The following is a 25,283-nucleotide window of genomic DNA, read 5'->3' on the forward strand; positions in this document are numbered from 1 at the left end:
AAATGCCTAGAAAAGCACATTACGGCTAAGAAACAAACCTAGATACATAATGAAATGTGCTGCTGAGATGGAAAGGGACCATCACAGCAGTCAGCTCCAATAAAGTCTATTAAGAGAGGTCTCTTATTAATCTCAAAATGATATTTAATTCATTCCACTGGTTTCTCTTTAAAGGATTTGTATTCCTAACTCAGCGCTTGCCTTTTTTTTTTTCAGTATTTCCTCCTGTCTTCTCATTAGCCAATCCCATTCCCCCAAAATATTCAGATCTTGTTTTTTAATTGCTTTTCTGTACCTCCTCCATACTAATCGGGTAGTTCAGTCATTATCTCTTCACGTCAGACCTCCTTTAACCAATTTAATCAGTCATTTTGATACAGACAATCGTCCAAAAAGTACTGGGGTCCGGTTAAAATTATTACTTGGACCAAAAGCTAAATCCTTCTTCAATTAACCATTTTGCTCTATGCGGCAGACCCAGACTCCCCAGATATAATACCATTTAGGCTTGACATGGACTCTGAACAAATTAAATCCCGCTTTGGTCTAGCCACAGGCTCCCAGTGCAAGCCCATAAACACTGAAATAACTTCAGCAGCTCAGAGCACTGTGGAGAGGTGTAGAATGGGGATGGTTACAGGTCTTAGCGCCTGGCAGGGCGAAAGGTGGCAGCAGGCAAGGTGTGGGTGGGGGACAGGAATTTTTTAGGAGACACACAGCAGTTTTAAAGCCAATGGCTTTGCTCGTTGGCAGCTCTCTGGGTGGTAGAGGAGGGCAGGGTGAAGGTACACACGGGCAGACTTTGCAGGGAGACCTGCTTCAGTGAGTTCCACGGGCGGCAACAAGTAGTAGCAAAGCAATTCTCCAGGAAACCCGCACCCCACAACAGAGCTGCAGGAGCCCCGCAGCACCACCAAGGGCCAGGGTGCCTCGTGTCAAAGTCTTCCCCATCTGAAACACGGGGCCCTGTAGGGCTTTGCAGCTAAAACACTTTGTATTGTTTTAAGCTGCATTGTTTTTGGCTGCAGTGCTCTGTGTCTGCTCAAGTGCACTTCTTCTTTGCCTTCCAAGGTAAAGGTTTTTAAAAATAAAGACTAATGTTTCCAGATATCAATGACATACTTTCTGACAGTCTTTTCTTTCTAAAAAACCCTGCTGCTTTCATGCAGGTTTTTCTTCACTAGACCCAGAAACTGCATTCTGGGGCTTCTGTTGCTTTTGGAAAACAACATTCCTTTTTCCTCCAGCTACATTTTAAAAGGCTCCCTTTAACCTTTCACTGAACGGACTGACAGCCAGGGTCAGTACCTCAGAAATTACTTCAATGTATTTTCATTTAAATAGAACCCTCCCAGGTTCCTTGCTTCCAATTGCCACCCTCAACTCAAACCTCAGCCTCAGTAATTGGGGTGTACAAAAAGATGAATAAAAAACCGTCAGCAACATAAGTTACACTTACAGCTTCTCTACAGCATTTCTGGGCTGTATTTCCACATGGCTGATCAGATCAAACTCACTTTGTTGGCTCCTATTTCTTCTGCCCTTGTGCAGCTCCCCAAAGCACAACCTTCCAGCCCAGCCAGCACCACAGCAAACATGCTAGAACCTTCCTCATCAAGAGCCAGCCCTGCTCTAAAGAACTCATTAGTGCAGAGTTAATTAATAAGAGCAAAAGGATTGTTCCAGCCCTGCCAATTGCAGGTTGCAGTGAAGATACTGCTTAATTAGCAGGTTTACTTGGAAGAAAAAAAACAGGGCGGGGGAGGCGCATTTTTTTTTTCTTAAAGGAGTACATCAGAACTGTTCTGTTTGGAGATTTCCCCCACTTTTATTCCTTGCAGATTTATGTGGGATTCAGACCTAGAAGCAGTGTCGGGCGCCAGGTCCCCAGGCTCAGCACACGCTGCGGGTTGGGGTGGTGGCAGCTGCATGAACCATTGTGGGACAGACAGAGGTCTCAGCTGAGCAAACCCACCCCTGCGAGCCACATCCTCTGCTCAGGGACTCTCTTCTGCCTCCCACAGCACCGCCAGACCAGGGTGCACAGCAGGGCACTGAACCCAGGACCTCAAAAAGGAACCTCTCCTGCCTCCCACTGTGAGAAGATGCTGTAGAGTCAACAAGTCTCACCACAGCGCTGGGCATGACTCGAGGGGAAGTCCAGAGCTGCTGCACAGTGTTTTCTTCTGATCAGATATACTCTTCCCACAATGTGCTCTTACTTTAGGCTGTCGTTGCCTGGAGTTTGCAGGTTGTTTTTGTGAGGACCAAAAGGCAACTCCAGACAAACAGCTGGGGGTCCCCCACGCACACTGATGGGGGAAGACATGGATTTACAAATGAGTGGTATGGGGGATCGTGACGGGGGCAGGACAGAAAAAAATTCCTTGCAGATGGGTCTCCTGGGCATTTTCACATCTCTGGAAATGCTGCAGTGCTTTGGAGAGCTGAGAAAGCACAGCAGTCATTTCAGCACCTAGGGAATAACTAACTTCTGTTCAAATGCCTTAGGATGTGGCATAAAAAATACAATTGCTAGCAGTAAATTACAAAGTTTATTAACATAGTCTCCAAGGGTCATTTAAACATGCTGAATCACAGGCAGTGTTGGTACCCCTCAAGTAATCTGCATTTTTTATTTATACCCACAGCATTCTTGTGGCTTATTTTTTCTCTTGATTATATAAAAGCGATAAGAACTGTATTTGATGATTTTTTTTCTATTTTTTGGCAATTAGAAGTTAGGCAGCATTCCATGGTATTCCTTCTCTCTTCTGTTCCTCGCAGTATAAGTTGTATCCAAGGAAGAGCATTAGTAAAAATGGAGAAAAACAAATTCAGTTCTGTAACATGGTATTAGTAAGAAGGCAGATGCCAGAAACACCTATCACTAATGCATAAAGCACTTTCTGAAAGATGCTTCTTCATACAATGGGTTTTAAAAGAGACATGGCAAAATTTGCACAGAGTTTTTAAATTTTCACCACCGAAGATTTGCCTTTTGGTTTTCATCCATCGCTACTTTGAGGGCTTGTAAGCATCTCTCAGCGCTACATGAAACAGGCCCTTTTTATTTTCCATGGCATCTACAGGTGGTGTTGGAGCTCTTCACACGAAAAAAATGCTGTTTTCTCCTTCAGTGCCACTGAAAACTTTTTCAAGGTCTTCCACTAGTCTGAGGCTGTAGCGAGAAGCATAAATCACTAAGGATGGGGCAAAAGCACATTGCTGCTTCAGAACATCCTTTCTTATTTATAACAAATTCCCATTGAAACGGAGACCAGAAGCTACTGAATCCACTGCCTTCAATGGTGCAGTGCCTACTTTTTATATCAGAGAAGTATCTATCTTCCTTACATTCTTCTAAAGGATAGGAAAGAACTGTTCAGCTCTTAGAATGAGAGCTGTAGGGTAACCACCATAGGATTCAGAAAAGAGTCCCGCCTTGTTCCCCGAGTCCTTATCGCCTAGGTGAGGTATGCAGTCCTGCCTCTAAGAAAAGTTACATTGGAACTTTTAATAGGAAATTACAAAATGGATTACATTTTTATTATAAGCTTCTTTGTGTGTTTACCTAGAAGTGAAATAATATTAATGTCACAATGGCAAAAAGAAGTCTATAATTTTAATGAATCCGCCAAATGAATTCAGAAGCAAAGACAGTGAGTTGCAAAATTTCTGTGGGCTAAGCAGGAAAGAAAATTTCTCATTCTGATTTAAGTTAAATCAGTATCTGTCAGGAGTAATTCCAGGAAACCATGGGGCCACTTCACTATAAAATAAGAGCCAACAAGTTAAAACAGACCTGCAACAAGTGAGTGAACAGGTTCTGTGTACAGTCTTCCTCCTGCTGCATCTCCACCAACTCATGCTCCCTGGTCTTCTTGTGGTGACACAGTCCTGGAGTAAGGACAGCAAACCCCATAAAATGAAGAGAGTGCTGTCACAGGGGCCATGGCAGATTTACCAGATTAGCCAGAGATCCAGGGGGACATCTGCACCAGGCCAGCATTAGAAACAGTAACCTGTTCTGTGCTTAGGGATACTTACGTTTCACAAACAGTGAGAGCATCAGTATGAAAAGAATGGGCACCACTGTGAGACAGGTGATGAGAATGGCATAGCTGGGAATCTAGAAGGGAGAAGAGAAAACCTGAAAAGGCTTGAGAAGTGTGTTTACTTCAGACCTCCTTGTGCAGGAGTGGGTTGCCTTGATGGCTGTGGTCTCTGAAATATCTGCATTGACTCAAGTTGGCAATGCTTTTCTGAGCATGCCTGTGTGAGGCATGAGGAAGACGCATCAGGTTGATCTCAATAAACAACATGAATTAGCTGCTAAGTATTTAATAAATTTTCTTCTGAATTATTTGAGCTTAGATTCATCCCACTTACATGAACTTCTTAATGAGGTCTAAAGATGGAGCTTAGTCACCCTCTTCTCCTCTTAATCCTTCTTTTAATCAGAGACAGGGAAGTGTAACAACCCTCCTAAGTTGCTTTTTGCCTGGTCACACCCCAAGCATGCTACTCCTGCCTCTCCTACAAGGGTGTCAGGGGGATGAGGTTTTCCTGGTGTCCAAGCCAGGTGGGATGGTCACCAGCTTTGGCTCTATCCACCGAGCAGATGAATGGATAGCTCCTGAGTTTCTAAGCAAAAGTTCCAGCTACTGTTTGCAAACACTGCCCCTTTAAGTAGGAATACATTCAAAATCGCTAGCATGTCCTGCTGTCCTCCTACTGGTTAAACATGCTTGAAACTTAGAGGAAGTTTTACCTTGTCTCGGATATCATCATGTTTCTCAGCCTTGCCATTTGAACTTGCTGAAATCCCTGAAAATAAGAGATTGAAATTATTACTGCCACAGTCATCTGAACGTGTGAGGGCCACTGTGGTTGTCACTGCTTGAGTCAAGGAGTAATGAACTCTCAGGGAATGAGGAGGGCAATATCTGACCCCGAGTAGGAGAAATAAAGCACCTTGCAACCAAAAGGGAACAATCTGTTTGCACCACTAGTGATCTATCAGGCAGTCACTGGGAAATGTCAGTCTTCATCATCCAGGGACAGCCCATGAAGCAAGACAGTAGAAACTTGTCTGCTGTGAAGGAGTTTTCACTTCTGTCAGCATGACAAGATGTCATTGAGAGCAGAGATAGTAAACAAGGTACAAGTCTAAATGGGGGAACTGTCTCAGTTCAGTTGTGGTCAGACGTATGTGTCATTACAGTTTCTGAATGCTGCATTAATACCAAAAGCCATAGGAAACATATTCATGTTCAGGTAACTTACCACATATTTAAGAAAGCTCCATGAAGATCGTGGGTGTTTTTTTGTTTGTTTTGGGGTTTTTTTTGGTTTGTCGTGTTTTTCTTTTCTTCTGTCCAGGGATACTAAGAATAATTCAGGTCTAGTTTTCCAAGCTTTGGAAGTAGGGTGAACTAAATGAATGCTCAAGAACTCTTGCAACAAACCTTTCTGCTGTTATCCTGTGATCCTACCATGGAGCCTCTGTCTGAGCAAAATGAACCAGGGACCAGATGAGTCATTTGTCAAGGCATGTATGTGTCACAAGTTTGCAGTGCCCATGACCGCAGCCAAAGGAAACTACATGCGTGAGACACCAAGAATGTCACGTGGTGATGGGGGTGATCAGATGGTCACATTACAAAAAAAAAGAGATGGTCACATTAGAAAAAAAATGCTGATTTTTTTTTTTAACTTTTCCAAGTATATTATTCAGTGAATAACCTAATCTTCCCCAAATTTCTCAGTTCTGATCCATACACTATGAGAGCTGAGTTGATTTGTCTCCGTGCACCAGATAACGTGCTTCCATTTTATCAAAGACATGGACAGGGCACAGGTAGCTCATAGGCATATGTAGCTAGAAATTTGCACTGGAGTAGAAAAGAGACTACAGTTAATAAGCACTACAGCTAAACAAATATAGGTAATAAAATCCTAGCAAGTTCTAAAAATCCCAGGAATACATGAACGTTGCATTTTGCCATACACCTATTATAGGACACCCTTCTTTCACTCCCTCAGAAGGGACGAGAACTGTAGTTGAGCAGAACTACCCCCAAATACACAACAAGTGCATCTCACTCTGACATGCACACCCCATAAAGCCAAAACCAAACTTTCTGGCAGAAAAAAAAATAAACTTTCTGCAGCCTGGCTGATGGGAACTAACTTTCTGTATCTGAAAGCAGTATGGAAACCCTTTCCAAAAGGTTCTCTTTGGGGTCTGAAGCATGGTTGGTGCTGGTAGGCTTGCTGCTGGGGGAAAGCAGGCGAAGGCAGAAGAGAAACTAAACCAGAGCCTGGTCAGCCGGAACCAACCTTGACAGCTAACAGAATCTGTCTGGCAACTATTGTGCTTGGAGATGTAGGGCTCTCTCAACCATGGGACTCTCTCCCAGCTATTGTGTTAACATCACTACAGAGTTCAGCGACAAATCGGCCTTCCCTCACAGTAGTAAGATGGAAGTTGGTCCATTTAGTGCATTATTTCACAAAGTAAAATGGAGACTGGGTCAGCAACTTGGCTGGTGGGTCTTGCTAGGCTGTGCTCAATTCTGCTGCAGCATTTTCACACATTATGATAGTTTGGCTCTCGGAAATGGCATGACACAAGTTTTTGCATGGGTGGGAGGGTACATGACTCATATAAGCACAGTTTGCTTTCTGCTGTAATTGCTTTTGTGGTGGCTCTTTCTAGCCCACAGTCACAACTTTAATTGCCCCCAGAATCCCAGAGGTAAGACCCTCCGCAAGACTTCCTCTTTACAATGGCAGAATACAGGCATTATTCAGAACTGTATAAGAAAGATGACAAGTGTGACAGGGGAGAGAAACCCTCACAAATGCTCAAGGGACCACTTCAAATCTCTCCCATGAGCCATCTCCAGGGGCATTAAGGAAGAGTTTACCAAATTCTACTTCTGCTGTAAGTCTCTAGGTCTAGCAAAAGAACACCCGCAAAAATATAAAGATTGTGTTTTTAAGAAGGAAAAGATTCTTATCACTAGCTGAAAAGAAAAGGACTCAATAGTCAAATATTACATGTCATCCTTGAATTTTAGCTTTCCTTTTCTTATGTCCTCATTTAGGGGCAACTGGAGGGCAGATTATCACACCTGAATAACTTCAGCCATTCTACTTTTATACTTGCCTGAGAGACACTAAGTGCAAACTTCATGTAAGTTTGTTCATTTCTCAGATACAGTATGATTTTGTATACCAATTCCTTTTCTCTTGAAGGAATGACTGATAGTTGTGATAATTGCCTGCTGCTTTCTATCCTGACCAAGGACACATGTGGAACACTGGAGAGCTGAGCCTGCAGCCATATCTGGCTGAATATATTTGGCAAGGTTCACTCAGGGAGGATTTAAAATGGGAAGCTCAGTGAACTCAGTGATGAGAAATCAGATATCTGAGTATTCAGCTTGGATGGTGACAAGGACCTTCACTCAGACATGACATACCTAACAGTAGTGGGTGACTCAAAATCTACTTAATTTGGAGGCTTTAAAACATGTTTTTTCTTAGCTTTTGTTACACCCTGATTTCAATTTCTATGTGGGCCCCACATACCTATTACTTCCAGATGCAATGAATACCTATCAGTAATGTTTTGTACACTCTGAAGAGCAGTCACTACTTTTGTAGTCACTACTTCTTCATTTCTTTGAACATGGGACTTCTAACCTTGCAACGCTATCCTACTCACATGCAGGTAGCAGGTCTTCCACCATGAAAGAAGTGCTCACGCTTTTAGTTCCCTCTGCAGTCAGAAGTGTGCTTGGGAATTCAGCAGTCACTGAAAAAAAGTAAAAAGTAATGCTTATAAAGATCACCGATTAGGAAGGCATAGGATATGGCATTCAACATTGCTTGCACAGTTCTGCATTTGCAACTCAAATGTGAAAATCTGCACCTGTTTTCGTATCTGCAGCTCATCCTACCCAACTAACTGAGGTACTTTACTAGCATGGCCAGTGGTTAGAAGTTTTAACTGGTCAGCTAAGGATGTAAGTAATTACTGCAAAGTTTATCTGGGGTGTGTTGTTATGGCTTGGAGACAAGAGATGGTACAGAAAAGCTGTACTCAGAGGTTTAGGTCAAAAAGAACTTCAAGTGATAGAAGACACAAAAAGTGTACAAAACCAGCCTTGTGTGGAGACATCAATCTGTGGAAGTCACTGATATGGATAAAGTAGCAACCTAGGAATGGTTAGGATGGTAATAGGTCACTTTGATCAACCCTATATTATTAATAATAATAACAGCCTTCATATAGGATGACAATGTAAGTATTCAATTTTAAGCATGTTTTGAATTCTCATTGACTTTATTGCTCAAGCAGAGCGTGCTCTAAACTAACCTTTTCAGCAGACCATTTCAACTGTCTTTCCTAAATCAAGAAAAAAATCAGAGCATAGATGAGTGAATCTCTCTTACTCCAGCCCAGGTGCAGGGCTTCACGTTTATTTCTGTTGTACTTCATGAGGTTTCTGGCACATCTGTCACATTCTCCAGGCTATTAAAACTCCTCTGAATGCAAGCTTTACCTTCTGCTTCCCTGGCCATTCAGCCTGGTTTGGCATCATCCACAACATTTGACCTGCGTTTCCTCAAATCTACTGAGACATACCTACAGGCATCTCAGAGAGAACTTGCCAGCTACAGATAAAAGTATCTGGAGAGTATCTGTGGTGCAGAGCCGGGCTAACACAGACCATCTCTGTTACACAGAAAAAAAAGCATTGGTGCTCATTACCCTTTGCATCTCCAGGAAGAGGGTCAGACTCTGATGGGTAGAACATGTAATTGTAGTCTCCAGTCCTCATGTCAGTTGCTTGGAAACCAGTTGAAGAATCTGGGAGAGCACTGGTTGTCACCATTGTTTCTGGAAAAACATCATTTGCTGTCACAGCAGTGGTCTCCAGTGCAGTTACTTCTGGAGACTCAGTGGTTGCAGTTGTTACGGGGGAGGCAGGGGTTGTCAGGAGGACACCAGTCTCTGCTGTTGTTTGATGATCAGAGGTTGCTTGGGGAGCAAAAGTTGTTTTTCTGAAATGTTTGGGGGAAACAGGAGCCCTTCTTGTGGTGGTTGTCATCACAGGAGGGGCTGCATGGAAAAAACATAGCATAGAAAAAAGCTAGATCAGGGTATTCACAAACAATCCTGAGGAAAGCCAACCCAGAAATGAATGAAAATTATCTAGCTGCTAAAATATTGAGAAAGCAAGTGCGAAAGTCACTGTTTAAAAAGATTGATTAAATAGCAGAATACATGCCCCAGACAGAGCAATTCCCAGATTTACAGACTTTTTTTTTTTTTTAAAGTAGATCTCAAACATCTCCTTCTTGCCTCTTTTACACAAAAGGAAGGGCAAGAACCTGGTGTGGTAGAACCCAGAAACTTGCAAACTTTGAAACTTTGTTTTTCATTGTCATCATAAAAAAATAAAATAAATAAAGTAGCTCTATTTTCAGCTACAAGCTTCTTGCTAATCTTTTCAACCAGTCCTGTTTTATGAATGCTATTGCCCTCAACCTCAGGGATAGACAAGGGAGTGCATCATTGTTTTCCCTCTGTCTCCTGTTATATCACTTATAACAGGCATATGAGAGTGCTGTGTACAGCAGCACCAATTGCACTCTGAACACCATGCAAAAGTCAGAAAAATCATTGCTATTCTGCAGTGTGAAAGGGGAGCACCATCTTTTTTTCCTGCACTTTGCAGTGGTTTTCAGCCTCTTCTAGTAAGACCCTTACTTGATCCTGCAGCTCAGCAAAATAATAGGAAGAGGGAAAAAGTCCTTCAGGACTCCAAGATAAAATTTCTAAACAGATGGATCTCCTTATGACATGAACCAACCAGAAGCCTGTCTGGTATTCGTGTGAACCCCAAATGAAAAGCAAAACTTCACGGGCACTTTCATAATCTTTTAAAATATCAAACATAGCTACATAATGAGAAATTAATAATTTCATTTGAAAGGCAAAAAAGGGTAAAAGTTACTCATCAAAACTGCTTATTGAGGATGATTCAAATTTGCAACTGGTTGCAGACATCCCTTGAAAATTACACAACTGGGGAAAAAACCCCACTTTTTACCCAAAAAACCAAAACACCAAAAAAAGAACACATATACTCCAGTTTTAAGCTTCTATCCAGTGGGAGGTTTCCCTCTGCTGGCTGTATAATGGAGGTCCCCAGACTCACCTCTGACCAGCTCCAGCCGCATGGTCTTTTTGATGTCATTGAACAAACCCGGGATCTCTATGCGGCAGCAGTAGGTACCCGCATCTTCTGCCTTCACTTGACCAATTGTGAGAGACACATCTCCGTAGGAAATATAACCTTGGAGATTGTATCGCTGAGATTTTCTGTACGTCACCCTGCTCCCGGTAGTGTGCAGGATTTTGTTACTGCACTTCGAATTTGGGCATGGGCCTCTGCCCCAGCACATGTCGGAGATGTCCTTAAGTCGTTTCACCTGGTAGATGCAAGGCAGCTTAACAGTTTGCCCTATTACTCCTCTAACGACAGTTTGAGATGTGGTGTGCACTGTCAAGGAAAAAGAAGGAAAGATGAGTGTTGGCAGTCTCTGATGTGTGACTCTACCTACGGAACATAACAAGGCAGGAAAAGAAACAGCCCTGCCTGCACACAGGTCACGGTTACTGATCCCCCAAGCCTTCTCCTGGAGCAGCAAATAACCCAAGGCACTATGGGCAACAGCCAGGAGCCCTCAGATGTTGGCTTTCTGTTGGAGCGGTCCCTGCTTTGGCCCTAGCCAGGCTGTTTGAAAGCTGTTCAGAAACCTGGTGTGAAGTACATCTGGTTTCCTCAGTCCACCACCATCTCCTTCAGACAGGAGATGCTGTCACAGTTGCTTTTCACTGGCAGTCTCAATAGCAGGGTCCACAATACCTGTTCACGTGTGAAATTAGGACATAAGCTGGCGGAGCAGTGGGATCCTGTTCTCAGAAAGCGCAGTACTGTTTCTGTTTCTGAGCAAGCCCTGCCAACTACCTCATCTTGCAGAGCTCTGTGTGCATAGAAGTTTTAACTGCTACCATTATACTGAGTATATGCATGTTTTCCTTGTGCTCTTACTCTTAATGACCAGCTTTACTTGGTGTTTACAGCCCATACTCACCTTAGCATCTGGTTTGAATCTTTGCTACACACTTTTAAACTGCCTATGCATTTCCGTGATTGCCCTAAGAGGGATTTCTTCTTCATGAAAGGCACTATACAGAAAAGGTTCTCACACAGGAAGAAATCTTTTCTGGTTTAAATGGATCTGGTTTGTGTTGGTCCTCCTATCTTGATAATTTTTTCCACCATCTTATCACTTGCATATGGTGTAGCAGGAACTGGGACACCTGGGGAGCATCCAGATGTGGTCCTCTGCTGCAGCAGGAGGATCATCCCACAGACCTGATGTCTCAGGGCCAGCTTGCCTACCCCAAAGAGGACTTACAGCAGTTGCTGCTATTATCACCAGCTTTGGCCCTGGTTTGCCAAACATTTCTATTTTGCCAGCTGTTTCAATGCCTATTCGTTTTGGCATGACTCCCAGATAGCAGGTGCTTCCAACTGTGTCCATGTCTCTTTTGTTATGTCTTTAATGGACTATTCCCCAGGTGAGGTTTTAGTCTGTGGCAGGCTGTCTCATGACTTGTTATTGGGATGACATTTCAGCTTCATTATTGCTTATCCCATTGGCAAGATAAGCCAACTCAGGTTTCCACAGCTCCAGATGCTAAAAGAGTAAAGACAGACAAAACAACATGCAATGTGGTGTGAAGGGCAGAAGCTTTTGCAGTGAAATGAAAGTAGGTTGTGCCAAAAAATGAATTCCTGAATAAAGGATAAAACAAAATGGTTGCTTGCTTTAGTCCTTGGAAAGGGTGTGTTCATTTGTCTTGTTACAGCAAAACAGAGGAAACAATCTCTGTCTGCAATGACAGACCAGAATAGTTCTTCAAATTGACCTTGAAAGTGTTCCTAAGGGAGTAGGAGGTTAGTCACTGAGCAGGTTAATACGTATTTTCAAGTCATCACTAGAAAGATATGTGCAAAACCAAGACCAGCTGGAACTGGTACTGGAGCTGAGGTCATTGCTTCTTGGGGAGAAATGGGCTCATCTTCTGTTCTTATCTCATCCTAGTCCTGCACAGCACAAAAGCAGCTTCATGAAGCAATTCTCTGACAAGTGAAAAATTGCCTGCTCTTCTCTTTGAAAGAAGCAGAGTCCTGAATATACTAAATAAGAACAAGGAAGAAACAAGATACCAGAGTGTTTCCAGTGCAGTTTCCCACCAATATTGGTGCTAGAAAATTACAGGTCTTGCAGTTTCAAATCCTCTTTTAATTTATGTGAAACTAATGTTGCTAACATCTGCCTGCACTGCAGGTTGGTGTGGAAAACTTCAATAGCACATCCTTGATTCAACAGCAGGAACCTTTGCAAGAACTAAATAATTTCCTTCTTAGTTACAGCCTCTTCCACAGACATATTCTCCGAAAGAAATAGGAAATACAACTGAAGAAACATATCTTTGAAATTAAGAGGTTCCTGAGACTATTATATTGTGACAACCTAGTCTTACTGTGAGAGGAATCCTACCCTAGTCCATGGCAGTGACCCTCCTAGGCTGAGTTGCTTTGACTGAAAGCAGTAACTTTGACTCCAAGTCTTTAATCCAAGTGAGAGAGAAATGGACTCCAGATGTTTAATATACCTTCCAAAATAGAAAGAAGCAATCATAATTGTTCAGATCATACAGATAAAAATATATTTATATATAATCTTTCTTGAACCAGCTGATATTAAGCAGTAGCCCCAATAGTTGCTGTTGTAGTGGTCTTCTCTCCCATAGACTGGTAATTGGATGGTCAGAGACATACATCCTCCAGCCCAGATAGCTGGTTGAAAAGGAAATTTTCTTCTTGATCTATTCCTGAAATAGTTTTCCTTCTTTGTAGAAGATACTTGGAGTCTTTCCCCTATCAACTATGTTTTTACTTATTTTTATTTCTTCTTCAAACTTCTGTAGTGATGAAATTGTACAAAAAAATGACTGATAAATAGAAGTATTTAACTGCCCACTCTGATGGTTTCCTGAGTCTCAAGACTATCCATTCTCAGCACTGAGCTGAATCAGATAAAGCATCCTTCAGTAGCTCTGCATGTAAGAAAGTTTTTTTTTAAATCAGACCAAATGGAGAGGATTACCTCAAATTTATTTTGAGGTTGAAGATACGGCAGGAAAGAGCCCTTCTGTTTCTTCTGCTGAGACTGGCAAAAGACAAAAAATATTATGGAATTTCCTGGGCTACAGCAAAGTGCTGGTGAACCTTCCCTTGTGCAGCAGACACCATGGAGGTTGTGTTACCTTGCCTCAACAGGGCATGGATCACCTCTCACCCCTGAGTGGATCTCACCACTGACCAAAATTTTCCACTACTTTTCAGATCAATTTAAGAGCATTGCAGTTGTTGTAGATGTTAGATGTAATATTTCACCCTGGTAGAGGTTGTCCCGAGATGCCTAAGTGATTTAAAAGCACAACTCCCATCAGGAACTCATGCCCCTCTGGAAGAGGATGAACCCACGCTCTGGAGCCACCTCAGACAGTTTAGACACTGCAGTTTAGAAACTGCATTGCTGATGCTTAAATGCTTATGCAGAAATGTAGCTGATACCAACCACACTTGCAAGACCCAGTCTCCCAGGTTACTCTTCTTTGAATTCTGCCTCTTTTAGGATTCAGATTTTAGCTGGATGAACTGAACATTCAGGAGTAAAAGGAAAAGTATAGCCAGCTGTGTATTCCCGTACTCAGATCATAGCAGCAGACAGCCCTCAGAATTTCAGAAAATCCTTTTTTCACCATGTGTACACATTCATTAGCCTGTCAATAATTGAATTCCCTAGCCCTGGCTGTATTATCACTTTAGTGTGGTGGGGAGACATATGAAGCAGCAAAGCCAGCTGTAAACAGTTTACAGTATTAAAGAAATTAGATCATTTGAGGGGATGGGGGAATTAACCAAGCCTATACACAAACGAAACAATATTCATTTTCAAAAAGAAAAAATAAGATAAAATCTCAATCAATATTGACTCCGTAAGCTATGAAAACTTTTGGAGTTCTGTATACAATTATAACATTTTCCCCTGCTTTGTTTTCACAAAACAAATGTCACTGGTTTTAATTTTACAAAATCTCTGTTTTCTGAGCAAGCACACAAAAAACAGGTGACAACTCACCTATAAAGATCTGTATCAGAATCCAGAGAAACAGCACAAAATGGGGCATTTTAGCTGATGGAGACTCCGGGGCAGCAAGTGAAAGGCGAGAAAACTTTCCAGAGAGGCTGAGTGAGCCTCACTGAACTCTCGTTTCTCCCTTTCCAGATTTTATGTACTGCAACTGCTTCCTTCCCACACTTCCGGATAGTGGTCGGTCAAAAGAAGTGATTCTCCTGCTGTGTTTAGCAATGGTGTGGCCTCACTTTGAGCTGTGTGTGCACTTTTGAGCCCCAGAGAAGCGGTCAATGTCCTCAGCCTGTCAGTGTTTAAGAGGTGTTTGGTCAATGCCCTTAACAAGGTGCTTCGGTCAGCGCAGGGGGCAAACAGTTGAACTAGATGATTGTTGTAGGTCCCAGCTGAACTATTCTATCCTATCCAATTCCATTCTATCCTATTCCTCTCCCTCTTCCAAGACACTCAGCATGGCACTACCACCAGAGATTTCAATACACTATTTGTTTTGCTTTTCCATCGAACTCTTAGGGCCCGTTACCACTCTCTGCTCTCGTAATCCTAAATATTTGGCTTAGTCTCCACTTCTGACTTTGTCTTCACTTAGGTTTTCCTAATCCCTCCATTTAACCGATTCTACCTTCTGCTTGAAAACAGCCCTTTTTCTTTCACCAGCCGCATATTTTTGTATTTGCAAAAGTGGCCTTGAAGAAACTCTCATAAATGTACTCTTGTCAGAACAACATTTCTTCCCAAAGACCTGCAACACCAACTCCAAGAAATACTTTTTAATCTTTCTCACTTTTTGTACTCTTTCTGACAAATTGATAAAGAAATACTCTGGATGTTCTCTGGAAAAATGAGTAATAAAGCAAAAGTAATTCATGGCATTAAGGTCAGGAATGGAGAAGTGAAGACAAACAAAATTCTGTGCAAATAAATGTAGCATGGTGCAAATGGAAGAAGCAATTCCAAGCTTAAATGATAAAATGATGGGCTTTAACCAGACATTACCCCCTCAGAGAGGAGATTTTGGGCTTATCGTGAGTGGTCAAGCCCATGAAAATATCAGCCTTGTTCTTGGTAGCAAATCCCATGTTTACTACTAGTAAAGAAATAGAAAACAAAGGACAGCATTATACCACTGCATAGTTCTAATCCCCTCAAAGCCTATGTTAGATCCAGAAAGTGTTCCAGGAAGGGCAGAAAGAATGGTGGAAAGCACGGAAGAGATTCCACAGGAGGATTAGGTGGGTGGTCCAGGATGAGTCAGCCTGGAAAAGAGGTAACCTAAGGGACAACACAAAGAGATCTACAAAATCCTGAGAGGCACAGGAAGGTTGGAGAGAGGTTAGCTGCTCAATATCCTCCCCAACACAGCATCAGGGAAGGACTCTTGTGCTTGTAGATCTGGTTTCAGTAGGACATTGGAGTAGGAAGCTACCTCTTATCAACATCCTCCTCCATCACACCACTACTATACCACAGTGGCAAAGTAGATCCCCAAAAGACTAGGCTCCAGCAAGGCCAGGGTGCCTGGTTTCTTCCACCAGCACATAGCCAGATGATGCTGCTGTGGGCAACTTAGTGGCAGATTCAAGCAGCATGAAGCTCGGAGATCTACTATGTTTATTTTTAATCAAAGAGCTGCCACAATATTGTTCTCTGTCTTCGTGTGCTTCAGTGCAGCATAAACAGTCACCAGTGGGGACAAACACAACAATACAGCAGTGTCCTGTTGTCGACATTATAAGGCAGATTAACCATCAATCAACAAAATATCTAATTTGCTATATTCTATCAGGTACTGTTCATACAATGCCAAGTACACACAGCCCCAGCTGTTCTGTGAACAGAACAAATGAAACCTGATGTGTCCAACATCCTGGAGACTTTTTCCCTGCAATAATCCCAGCTTCTCCTTTGTCTCTCATCACTCACTATTAAGCAGTGGCTGTGAGCCCATGCCCAGCTGATGCCAATGCAGGGAGCAGCTGAATCCCTCCTGGGGCACAAAATTAGATCTTTGCACAGCTATCAGTGTTCCTGAAGCTTGTCAAAACAAATTGGTCAGTATGTTGCAGGTGAAGTGGGGAAGGCAGAGGATGGACACAGCATCATGTCAGCTTTGCTTCTTTAGCAAGACTGGGCTAAATGCAGCAGAGTGAACTGGAAAAGGCCACCCAAAACCCAAGTGTGCTGGGAAGAACCAGAAAAATGTGGCTTGCTTTCTGTTTCTGTGCTGCTACCTAGTGGCTTCTTGCAGGTAGAAAAGCAAAGGCATAGAGCCATCTCAAAAAAAAAAAATCAGTTTGCAGCTCTTTAGTTAGCCTTATCCTGTCCAATGCCCTGCCAGCTGGTGTGCAGCTGGACAATCTCTTAATGGGTGAACAGGCTCCAAGCATCACCCTCCCATCTCCAAGACTCATTTTGAAATGCCTATTCCAATATCCACTGACACACATGGAAGTAATGAAACAGTAAAGGAAGCTTCTGCCTGCATGTTTTGTATGTATTATACTGCAAATACAAGACAAAGTTCTTGCTTCACACAAAGTTTGCAAAGCCTGTTTACCAAATACTTGCACAGCAGAAAGGGGTTTGCTTCAGATATTCTAAACTTTATTTTGCATGAATGCTCTCTGATATAACAATTAGTTTGAATTAGTCTGTAATATTAAGAAAAAAATCCTTATGGGCAAGCAGTTTTCATGATTTGCAGTCTTCAAGGATGGTCCTCAAACTCCTTAAGAGTACAAGTGGTTAGAATTAGGTAATTTTGGAAATCCCACACTTATCTAACTCTGATGCCGGTAGAGATCAAGTTGCAGAAAGCAGAAACTGCTGAAGATGTTTTCTGAGATCTAGCTCAGAAGTTCAGAGACCAGACCCAACTTCCTCCAGCCCCGGTCACGGGCTGGAGCCCACAGCAGCGACACGCTCAGCCAGGCAGAAGGAAAGCACCGTCTGCAGTGGGGTCAGTCTTTTTAGTTTAGCAATTGTTACCGACAGTCAAACACAAAAGCACAGGCTAACACCAGCAGGTTTTTTTTTAGTTTCAGTACCTTCTTACACAGGGCATCACGTGACAGAAAACGGCAGAGCTGGTTTCCTCTGGTGCCTTTCCTGGCCTCGGGAACAGTAACCACCTCATAGATGTGCTCTTCAGTCAACCATGAAATCATCTCCACATCTTCAACCTTTTCGGTCTGCTCCAACAGCCCTAAGGCAACGCATCAACACAAGCGAAAATACAAAGCACACCAGGGTTACCTGTCCCAGCTTGCTCTCCATTTCATCCTTCCTCAACAGGATGAGGAGCCTGTCCCTCCTTCATGAGTCTTTGCAAGCACACTCACCTGCAGGTTCCCACCTTAGCCAGGCTCTCCAGGACTCCTGGGGGAAAGCACTCCTCTCCCCAGTCTGTCCAAGTCCTCCCGTCTCTACCAGCTGGGGCAAGGATGCGTAACTGCTCCACTGACCCCAGCTCCCCTTAAAGCACAACTAGATCGTGGCCCTAAGTGTCTCAGCTGTTGACATAAATACCTACTGATTTTATTATTGCTCCTTTACGCCTCATTGGATAACACAGCTTTGTTCTTCACCTGACTCCCTTGACAGTGATGCGCTCAATGATAGCAAGTTTGCAGTAAATCTGCAAGACTTCCCCGTGGCAGCAATGTCTGCTTTAGGTATTCCATGTTGCTGCTGGGGATGGACTTCAGGGCAAAACTTCTACTGACAAATATTTGGTACGAGTTGGTCTTTCTCCTGCCTGTTCTACTTTTCTGCTCTTTCAGCAAGTCCCCAGCTTCTGTTTAAAAACGCATTCATAAAAACGTTTGGAAAATTATTCTTCCACTTAGAGCTGATTTGGGTGTGTTGAGTCTATTGCTCAACAAGCATAAAGTGTTGATTCATCCTCAAAGGGCTGCCTCCATTTATTTAAGTAAACCAAAGTTTAATGTTAGAGAGCATAAAAGCTGAGAGCTGGATCTAAATGAGGAGCAACAGCGGAAAAGCACTAGGCCACAGATGCTCCCCATTTATGAGCTAAAATTCATCAAATAAATTCAGCATAAGACATTAGAGGCTTTTAGTATCTAGCGGGGTGCAAACGAAGGGCAAAATTTCAGCCAATATTTTGTGCAATGTCCATGACTTTTCCATAAGCTAAACAAAGTAAGAATTTAATTCACTTTACAAAATACTTATTTTTTTCAGTTATTTTAAAGGCCTGGAAGTGAAACCTTCCACCCTGAGGACTTCTCAGGGCACAGGCACACCCAAGGAGAATGTCACAGAGGAAAAAGGTGACGTATTTTGCAGTGGAAAACACACTTAGTCATGGTTCTCTGAAAACAAGCTGTGAACATTTTGCTCTGATCCTGCAGGCTCCGAGGTCATCCCATGACAGGTTAGCATCAGCAGCTCTTCCAGATTTAACTGTAGGTGGGCAGGAATTAGCACACTGCATTACCGCATAAGCTGATACCAGGACTGGGTATAGCTGACTTCAATGAAAATACAACTAAATATATATTGAAATACTAATACTACCAAGTGTTTCTATGTGTCATCTTTGTCATAGCAACTGTGAGATTGCTTCTGCCCTCTGATGGCATGGAGTCTTTTGTAGCTGGCAGATACAATATACAGGAAAAAAACCCCAACTTCTAAAAAAATGTGTGTGGTTTTCATTTTGTAATGGAGTGGTCATTCTGGCACTTCCTCTTTTATTCTAAAAAGGAAGAGAGAATTTGAAACTGGTAATAACTTTCTTTAGGGTTTGATAAGTGGATTCTGGAAAATTTAATTCAAGCCAGTAGGGTTCCTGTTTCTGGAACAGGCTGATAAAGTTTTAATTAAAAATGTAGCTTTTATTTGTTTTATTAGAATGATACAAATAATGCTTCAGTAGTCCAGTCACGTTTAGCTGCTGAGTAGAGGGAGCAGCTAACATTTTGCAAACTATTTAATGTCCCAGAGATGACAAAGGCAAGCATGCGCACAGTCCTTAGTGTATTACATAGATGTTTTCTTCTGCATGGGTCTCATCTTCCAGGACGCTACGGTTCCCTGCACCTTCTGGCCTCCAAAATGCAACGAAGCTGCACCAAAGAGAGAAAAACATGCTGTTATACAAAAAACAGACAACAAAATCACAGAAGAGCAGATAACTAAAACAACCAGCTCACTGGAAAAATGTAAAATGTGCAAACTCACTTACTTAAACATGACTGATAATGAATCATTTTTCCATTTATGAAGCAACCCACACTTGAGGTTTGCGTGCTCCCTAATGCAACAAACTAACAGTTACACTCACTTTTGCTTACCAACTAATAGTATGTAGCAGGGTTTATTAATTTCTTTTTGCAATGTTTCCTGTTAACTTGAGATTTAAAAGGACAGTCAAAGTATATGGTGGTGGGGTCAGCACACTGACTTTTTCTTTCTGCCACCTAGTTTGTCCTATTAGACAAAGCAGAAATGAAATACTTACTTTGCAAAGTCACCAGTCTTCTTTGCATTGTATTCTAAGGACCATCCAGAATGAAAATAAAGAGAACAGGAAAGAAAACAAATAATTTTCTTGAACTGTCAGAAGCAAGTAAAGTAGCAAGTTCAAAAAGAAAATTCAAGCGTAAGAAAAGCTAAATAAGGGAACTTTAATCAAATGTTTTCAGTATAGAAGGTCCCCATTATTTCCATGGGACCTAACTGATATGGCTTGGTCTGAACAACAGTTGCAATGCAGAAAGCCTGGCACACAGAAGAATATTGGATACAGGTACGTGAAACCAGTGCTCATCCCGTTATCACTGGGAAGAACTGGGACAACATGCCAGCTGAGGAATGAGTAGGAAGAAATGAGCGGGGCAGGAGAGCTGGGCTTGTACCACACACCTCCTCAGCAGACTGTGGGTCACCTGGTTGCTACAGAGTCCAAGACATCAAATGATGGGCCCACAGTGGCACCCTGCTGTGCCCCAGAGGCCAGGGGGAAGAGCTGAGCAAGCAACCACAGTGCGGGGCACAGGGCGAGGCCACCCAGAGTCCTGAGCTCACTTCCCTGAAGCAGAAGACGTGTGGCATCTGCCAGCAGCTGTGATTAGACGTACCTGACCTATTGTTCAATAATCACCTGTGAGAAATACTTACGTCTAGTGAGGAACAGAGCTAAAGTAAGGATGGATAGAAGCACTGCACATAAACCAATCCCGATGTATAGGCCATTTTCTGAATACTGCTGATGGGGAAGTGATACAGACATGTTCTGTCAAACACAAAACAGATGAGCATTATTGGCACTGACAGCAGGAAACCCGCTGAGTGCCCAAAGGTGATTTGTGTATTTTGCAACCCTGCAGTAAAAGTACACGTGAAAGCATGAGCCTAATTTGATACGGGACTAGTTTCAAGTAGAATCACTGCAACAGTTGTGTGAACTATGCTGTTAAAGACATCATTTTTAGAGATTGTCAAAGGACCTGAAGTTGTTACAAATCCCATCTTTTCAGGTTTAATACCATTTGGTAAGTATTTTTTTATGGCTGCAATATCCCTGATGTCACACCCCCTGACCTTTTTGTCACCTTATTCAGTAATTATTCAAGGCTTTATACTGCTAAGTAAATATGCCTTCTCTTTGCTTTGGTCTTCATTTAGGCAAAACCTCTTTCTGAAGCCAGCTCTTAGATCCCTAGCCTCTCACTAGGAACTCAGGCCTGGAAAGATGCTGAAGCATAGTGTGGTCCCCGCCTCACATTCTGCACTCAAAGCAGCATGAATGCCCACAGCACATTCTGCCTTTTAGTACATCACAGCTGGCCTTCCCAAAGGCTGGCTTGGCTCTCTTGTCTTCCTGAAAAAACTTGGGTGATGTGACTGCCTGTCACCCTTCAGTATGTGCTGGAGGACTCAGCAGGACACATGCAGAGCTGTTTGAACCCCATGGCATGGGGAGTGCAGGGCACCCCTGGGCTGTCAGGTGGTCCAGTTTCAACTCCTCCCCATCTCCCGCCATACCTGCACGTTTGTGGTTACATCTGAGTAGTCTGAGGCACTTGAACTGGGACCAGTGGCCTGCAAGGCAATAAAAGTGTTGCTAAAGCTCTTCCTCTATTAGTAGGAAGTACTTTGTGTCTACAAAGCAGATTTTTTTTCCCCTCTCTTTCATAAATACTAAATGTGAAGACTAGAAACAGTAATACTCTTTTGCAATCAAACCAAAGCAGCACAAGTGAACTGTAGGGATGAGCCAATAACCTCTCGTGTCTGGCCACAGAGGCATGCTAGAGCACAACAGAGATGCTTACAGTCTGTGAAGTTTCCGAAGCAGAAACCGAAGGCCACGTTCTTGTGATGGCAAAGGATGATTCGTTGGTGCTCCCATCCTTTGTGATGGCAAAGGATGCTTCGTTGGTGCTCCCACGAGCTGAGCAAAGGCAAAACAAACACATCACTTGCAGAGAACCTTTCTGTCTTGACAGAGAGGAATTTCTACTGCTGACTTGGGACCACTGAATTTAAGTATTTGTCAGTAGTCTTGGCTCTGCATACCATAAAGAGGTTGGAACCTTTAGAGAGCAGCACAAAACTCTGAGCATTAGAGCCTCTGTTGCTCTTCTGAGAGCTTTGAATTCCTTCCAGGAAACACTTATCTCCTGCTATTATCTCAACACAGGGCCTAGAAGGAAGGAGTTACCAAGGTAGGGTTTGGAGCCAAAAAGAGGCAGCGGATGCCTAAAGCAAACTTAGGTTACCTGATGAAAACTGATTAAGGTTAGCTCAGGGCCTTGAAAGAGCAAGTGGTGCAGAGTTACAGAATGTAAGTGATACTTTAAAAGTCCCAGACAGTTATACAATAAACAAACTGACCAAGGTGTGATGTTTGTATAAGGATCTGCAGCATATTTTGAGGTCATTGCCCAGGGGAAATCTGTCTGTGATATTTAAAATTCAGAGATAGAAATTTATGTCTTCCATATCGTCAGTCTGTTTCTCCACATGTTGTCAGATGATACACAACTCTCCTGAAAACAGAATCTCCTGCTCACAGTATGACAACCCCAGCTGGTTCCTTTGACGATTTAAATTGTAACTCTTATCCCAGAAGCTTTATTTTGAAGAGGGCAGAATCATCTGCTCCACTATTCTCTTCCACTAGAGATGCTGGAGTATTCCTACCTCAGAGGCCTCCTGCCCCTTCCAGTCTTACTCTGTGTCAACATGTACGTAATAACTTGTATTCTGAGAATATAAAAAATTGTTCCACTGGTAGCTCAGGAAGACGTCACAGGGTTAAGAAAACCCATGAGTTCTAAGATGGAAAGCCGCGTTACTTGCAACTAGAACAGAAACAGTCTGAGAAAGTTTTCACTTCTTCTTCCAAAAAGGAAATGCAACTGTTGTAACATTTTAGAGCTGCTTTGCTGGAAATAGCTGAGATGGAGGGAGAAATACGAATGGCATCCCTGATTTTTCTTTCAAAAAACAGAGAATAAAGTATATGTCAGCACAGAAGAATACTTTGGGCCAGGGTACAAGAATATTTTGCTGCTGAATCATGAAATTACTGCCCCATTTCTATGATCTTCCTGCTACTGAGATAGGATCCCAAATGAGATGCACTTTTGAGTTAGCCCAATGAAACAGTTCTAAGTTACAGAGCAACAAATAAATTGATTAAAATGGTAGGTGTACCTAACTCCTAAAAACTTCTGTTTTACTGTTCAGGGGATGTATTTCCGGAAGATGAGGTGAGATTTTATACCACAAAGAAAACAATGTACCAAAAAAAAAAAGCCACAAGAAAAAAAATGCTTACAGCAGCAAAAAAACCCCAATATCTAAAGCATAACACCTGGAAGCAAACTTTCTCCCACATATACACGTTCCTTCTGTTGGATTCTCTACATACTGTCAGGCAGAATTTAAATTCAAGTTGTGATCTGTGGTTCTATGCTAACGTTTAGTAAATTTTAGCCAAGATATTTCTATCATCTATAATTTTGTTTCCTTCCTAAGATTCCCATTTGCAATATAGCTTATATATGCTATTAATACTTGGATAAAGGTTACCTGAGGTCTGTTCAGAGGTGTAAGTGTGAGGACTTGCAGTAGAGATCCTAGCTGATGTTAAAAAAATAAAAGAAAACCAATATACATTATAATTAACCTTAGTGTACATTTATGTAATGAAAAAGAAAAAGGGTTTCTATAATAAAAAATTGCTAGCACCAGCTACACAAGCACACGTCAGCCACTTGTTCCATACACTAAGCTTTTTACAAACAAGAGAGAAACTAAAAATCAGAGGAAGAGTTGGGTTAAAAGAAAAGGTCTATACTAATTTTCTGTTCCTAGGCTTTGCTCTGGAATCAAGCCGGGAAAATGAAGCAGGGTTTTCTATGAAAAGGAGTACAAGCATAATGCTTCAGATGAATTAATTACCCTGTGCTGCCCTTTCTCTTAGGTTCTTCAAATAATGCTTCTAAGAAAGCTCAGTAGGACCATGAAACAAAGCACCATGTCTTTTTTTTTAATTGCAGTGATTACACTGGAATTACAACAAAGCCAAAGACAGATTAATTTAAACAGCACTAACAGTAGATCTCAAAAGTCCTACAGATCAGTCCTACGGATGCTTACAGAAATAGTTTTCACCAAAAGCTTTGAAATCCAGACTCATCAGCAGATTTCCCACAGTAGTGCTGACACGAGAGAGCGCCTCTGCACTCACCTGCCTCTATCACAACCTCGTGGTTACTTGTCTGATCATTGAACCACCCCGAGATCTCCACGCGGCAGCAGTACGTCCCACTGTCAGCTTCCTTGGCGTTCACGATCGTGAGGGACACATCGCCCTTTAGCAGGTTCCCTTCCAACATATACCTGCTGCTGTACTGCTCTGTCACCTTCCATCCATCTGTCCAGATAATGGTCCGATAACATTTGGAAGCAGGGCAGCTGCCACGACCCCAGCACATTGATGTGATGTCTCCTGGCCCCTTGACTTGGTAGGAGCAGGGCACAGTGATGTTCTGACCAACCTTTCCTTTCACAATTGATCTCGACACCGTGGGACCTGGGGACAAGGAGACAAATGCAGCTGTTGAGCCCAGTGCATGCAAGTGGAAGCTTTTCATGCCAGATACCAGATAACCCCCTTTTCACAAACACCAACAGGCATGGCTGGATCAGGTTTTCCCACAGAGAGATGTGAATCGCAGCAAGACTGATGCAGTGAGGGATAATGATTAGGCCAGAAAGGCTTTAAAAAGAACCAGAGAAAATAACATCTGTAATAAACATTTTCTTGAAACTCAATATATTCTATCAACAAATTTTTAATGTCTACCTGCCTATACTAGCACCATTCTGCAACCTTTTGTTTTCTGTGCTATTGTCTTTAACAATATTCTCCTAGGAGTACTGCTTTCTCAGAATAAAAAAAAAGGAGAAATTATCAATTTGCCCCAGTAAAATTTCATATTGGCTAAAAAGCAGAAGTCACAGTTGACCTTCTCCCTGTCTTCCTAACCATTCACTTTCACAAAGCATGTCAAAGTGAAATATCCTTGGTTCACATATTTTCTAAAACTGTTTAGGGTTTTCTGCTCATCTCAGGTCATCATTATCTAAAAAAATGCAAAAGATTATTCACTAATAAGACTGGCAGACAGCCCAAGAAGCAGCATCTTTAAAATCATCGTACCCTCACACGATTTTGTTTTAAATATGAGATAAAGCCACAAGAAAACTCTTGAGCTAGTGTGATAAAGCTCTATTCATAAGACGAAACTGCAGTTCCTGTGTCTCATGGCCACTCTTCCCATTGTAACATAAAATACCCCTCTTTACAACCCTCAGAAACATAGATGAATATTACCTCCGTCCAATTCCTATTCATTTAGGCACACTTAGTTACCCGCAAAGAGGATCAGAAGAATCCAGTTGATGCAGAAATAAGATGACAT

At 42.4% G+C, this 25,283-nt stretch overlaps 1 protein-coding gene across 1 annotated transcript; it reads right to left on the reverse strand.

The window, feature by feature from the left end:
* Positions 1–3,108: 3,108 nt before the first annotated feature.
* LOC104270777 lies at positions 3,109–25,283 on the reverse strand. Its single transcript, XM_009865238.1, has 17 exons — positions 25,235–25,283; positions 24,047–24,391; positions 23,386–23,436; positions 21,809–21,810; positions 21,621–21,698; positions 21,331–21,387; positions 20,464–20,578; positions 19,805–19,838; positions 19,328–19,409; positions 14,305–14,368; positions 10,242–10,586; positions 8,789–9,139; positions 7,739–7,828; positions 4,775–4,830; positions 4,051–4,132; positions 3,544–3,574; positions 3,109–3,181 (listed from the first exon to the last, which is right to left on the reverse strand). The coding sequence occupies exons 1-17, from the start codon at positions 25,281–25,283 to the stop codon at positions 3,109–3,111; spliced, it is 1,905 nt and encodes a 634-aa protein (XP_009863540.1).

This window comes from Apaloderma vittatum, unplaced genomic scaffold, assembly GCF_000703405.1.
Source record: "Apaloderma vittatum isolate BGI_N311 unplaced genomic scaffold, ASM70340v1 scaffold1892, whole genome shotgun sequence".
Lineage (NCBI taxonomy): Eukaryota > Metazoa > Chordata > Aves > Trogoniformes > Trogonidae > Apaloderma > Apaloderma vittatum.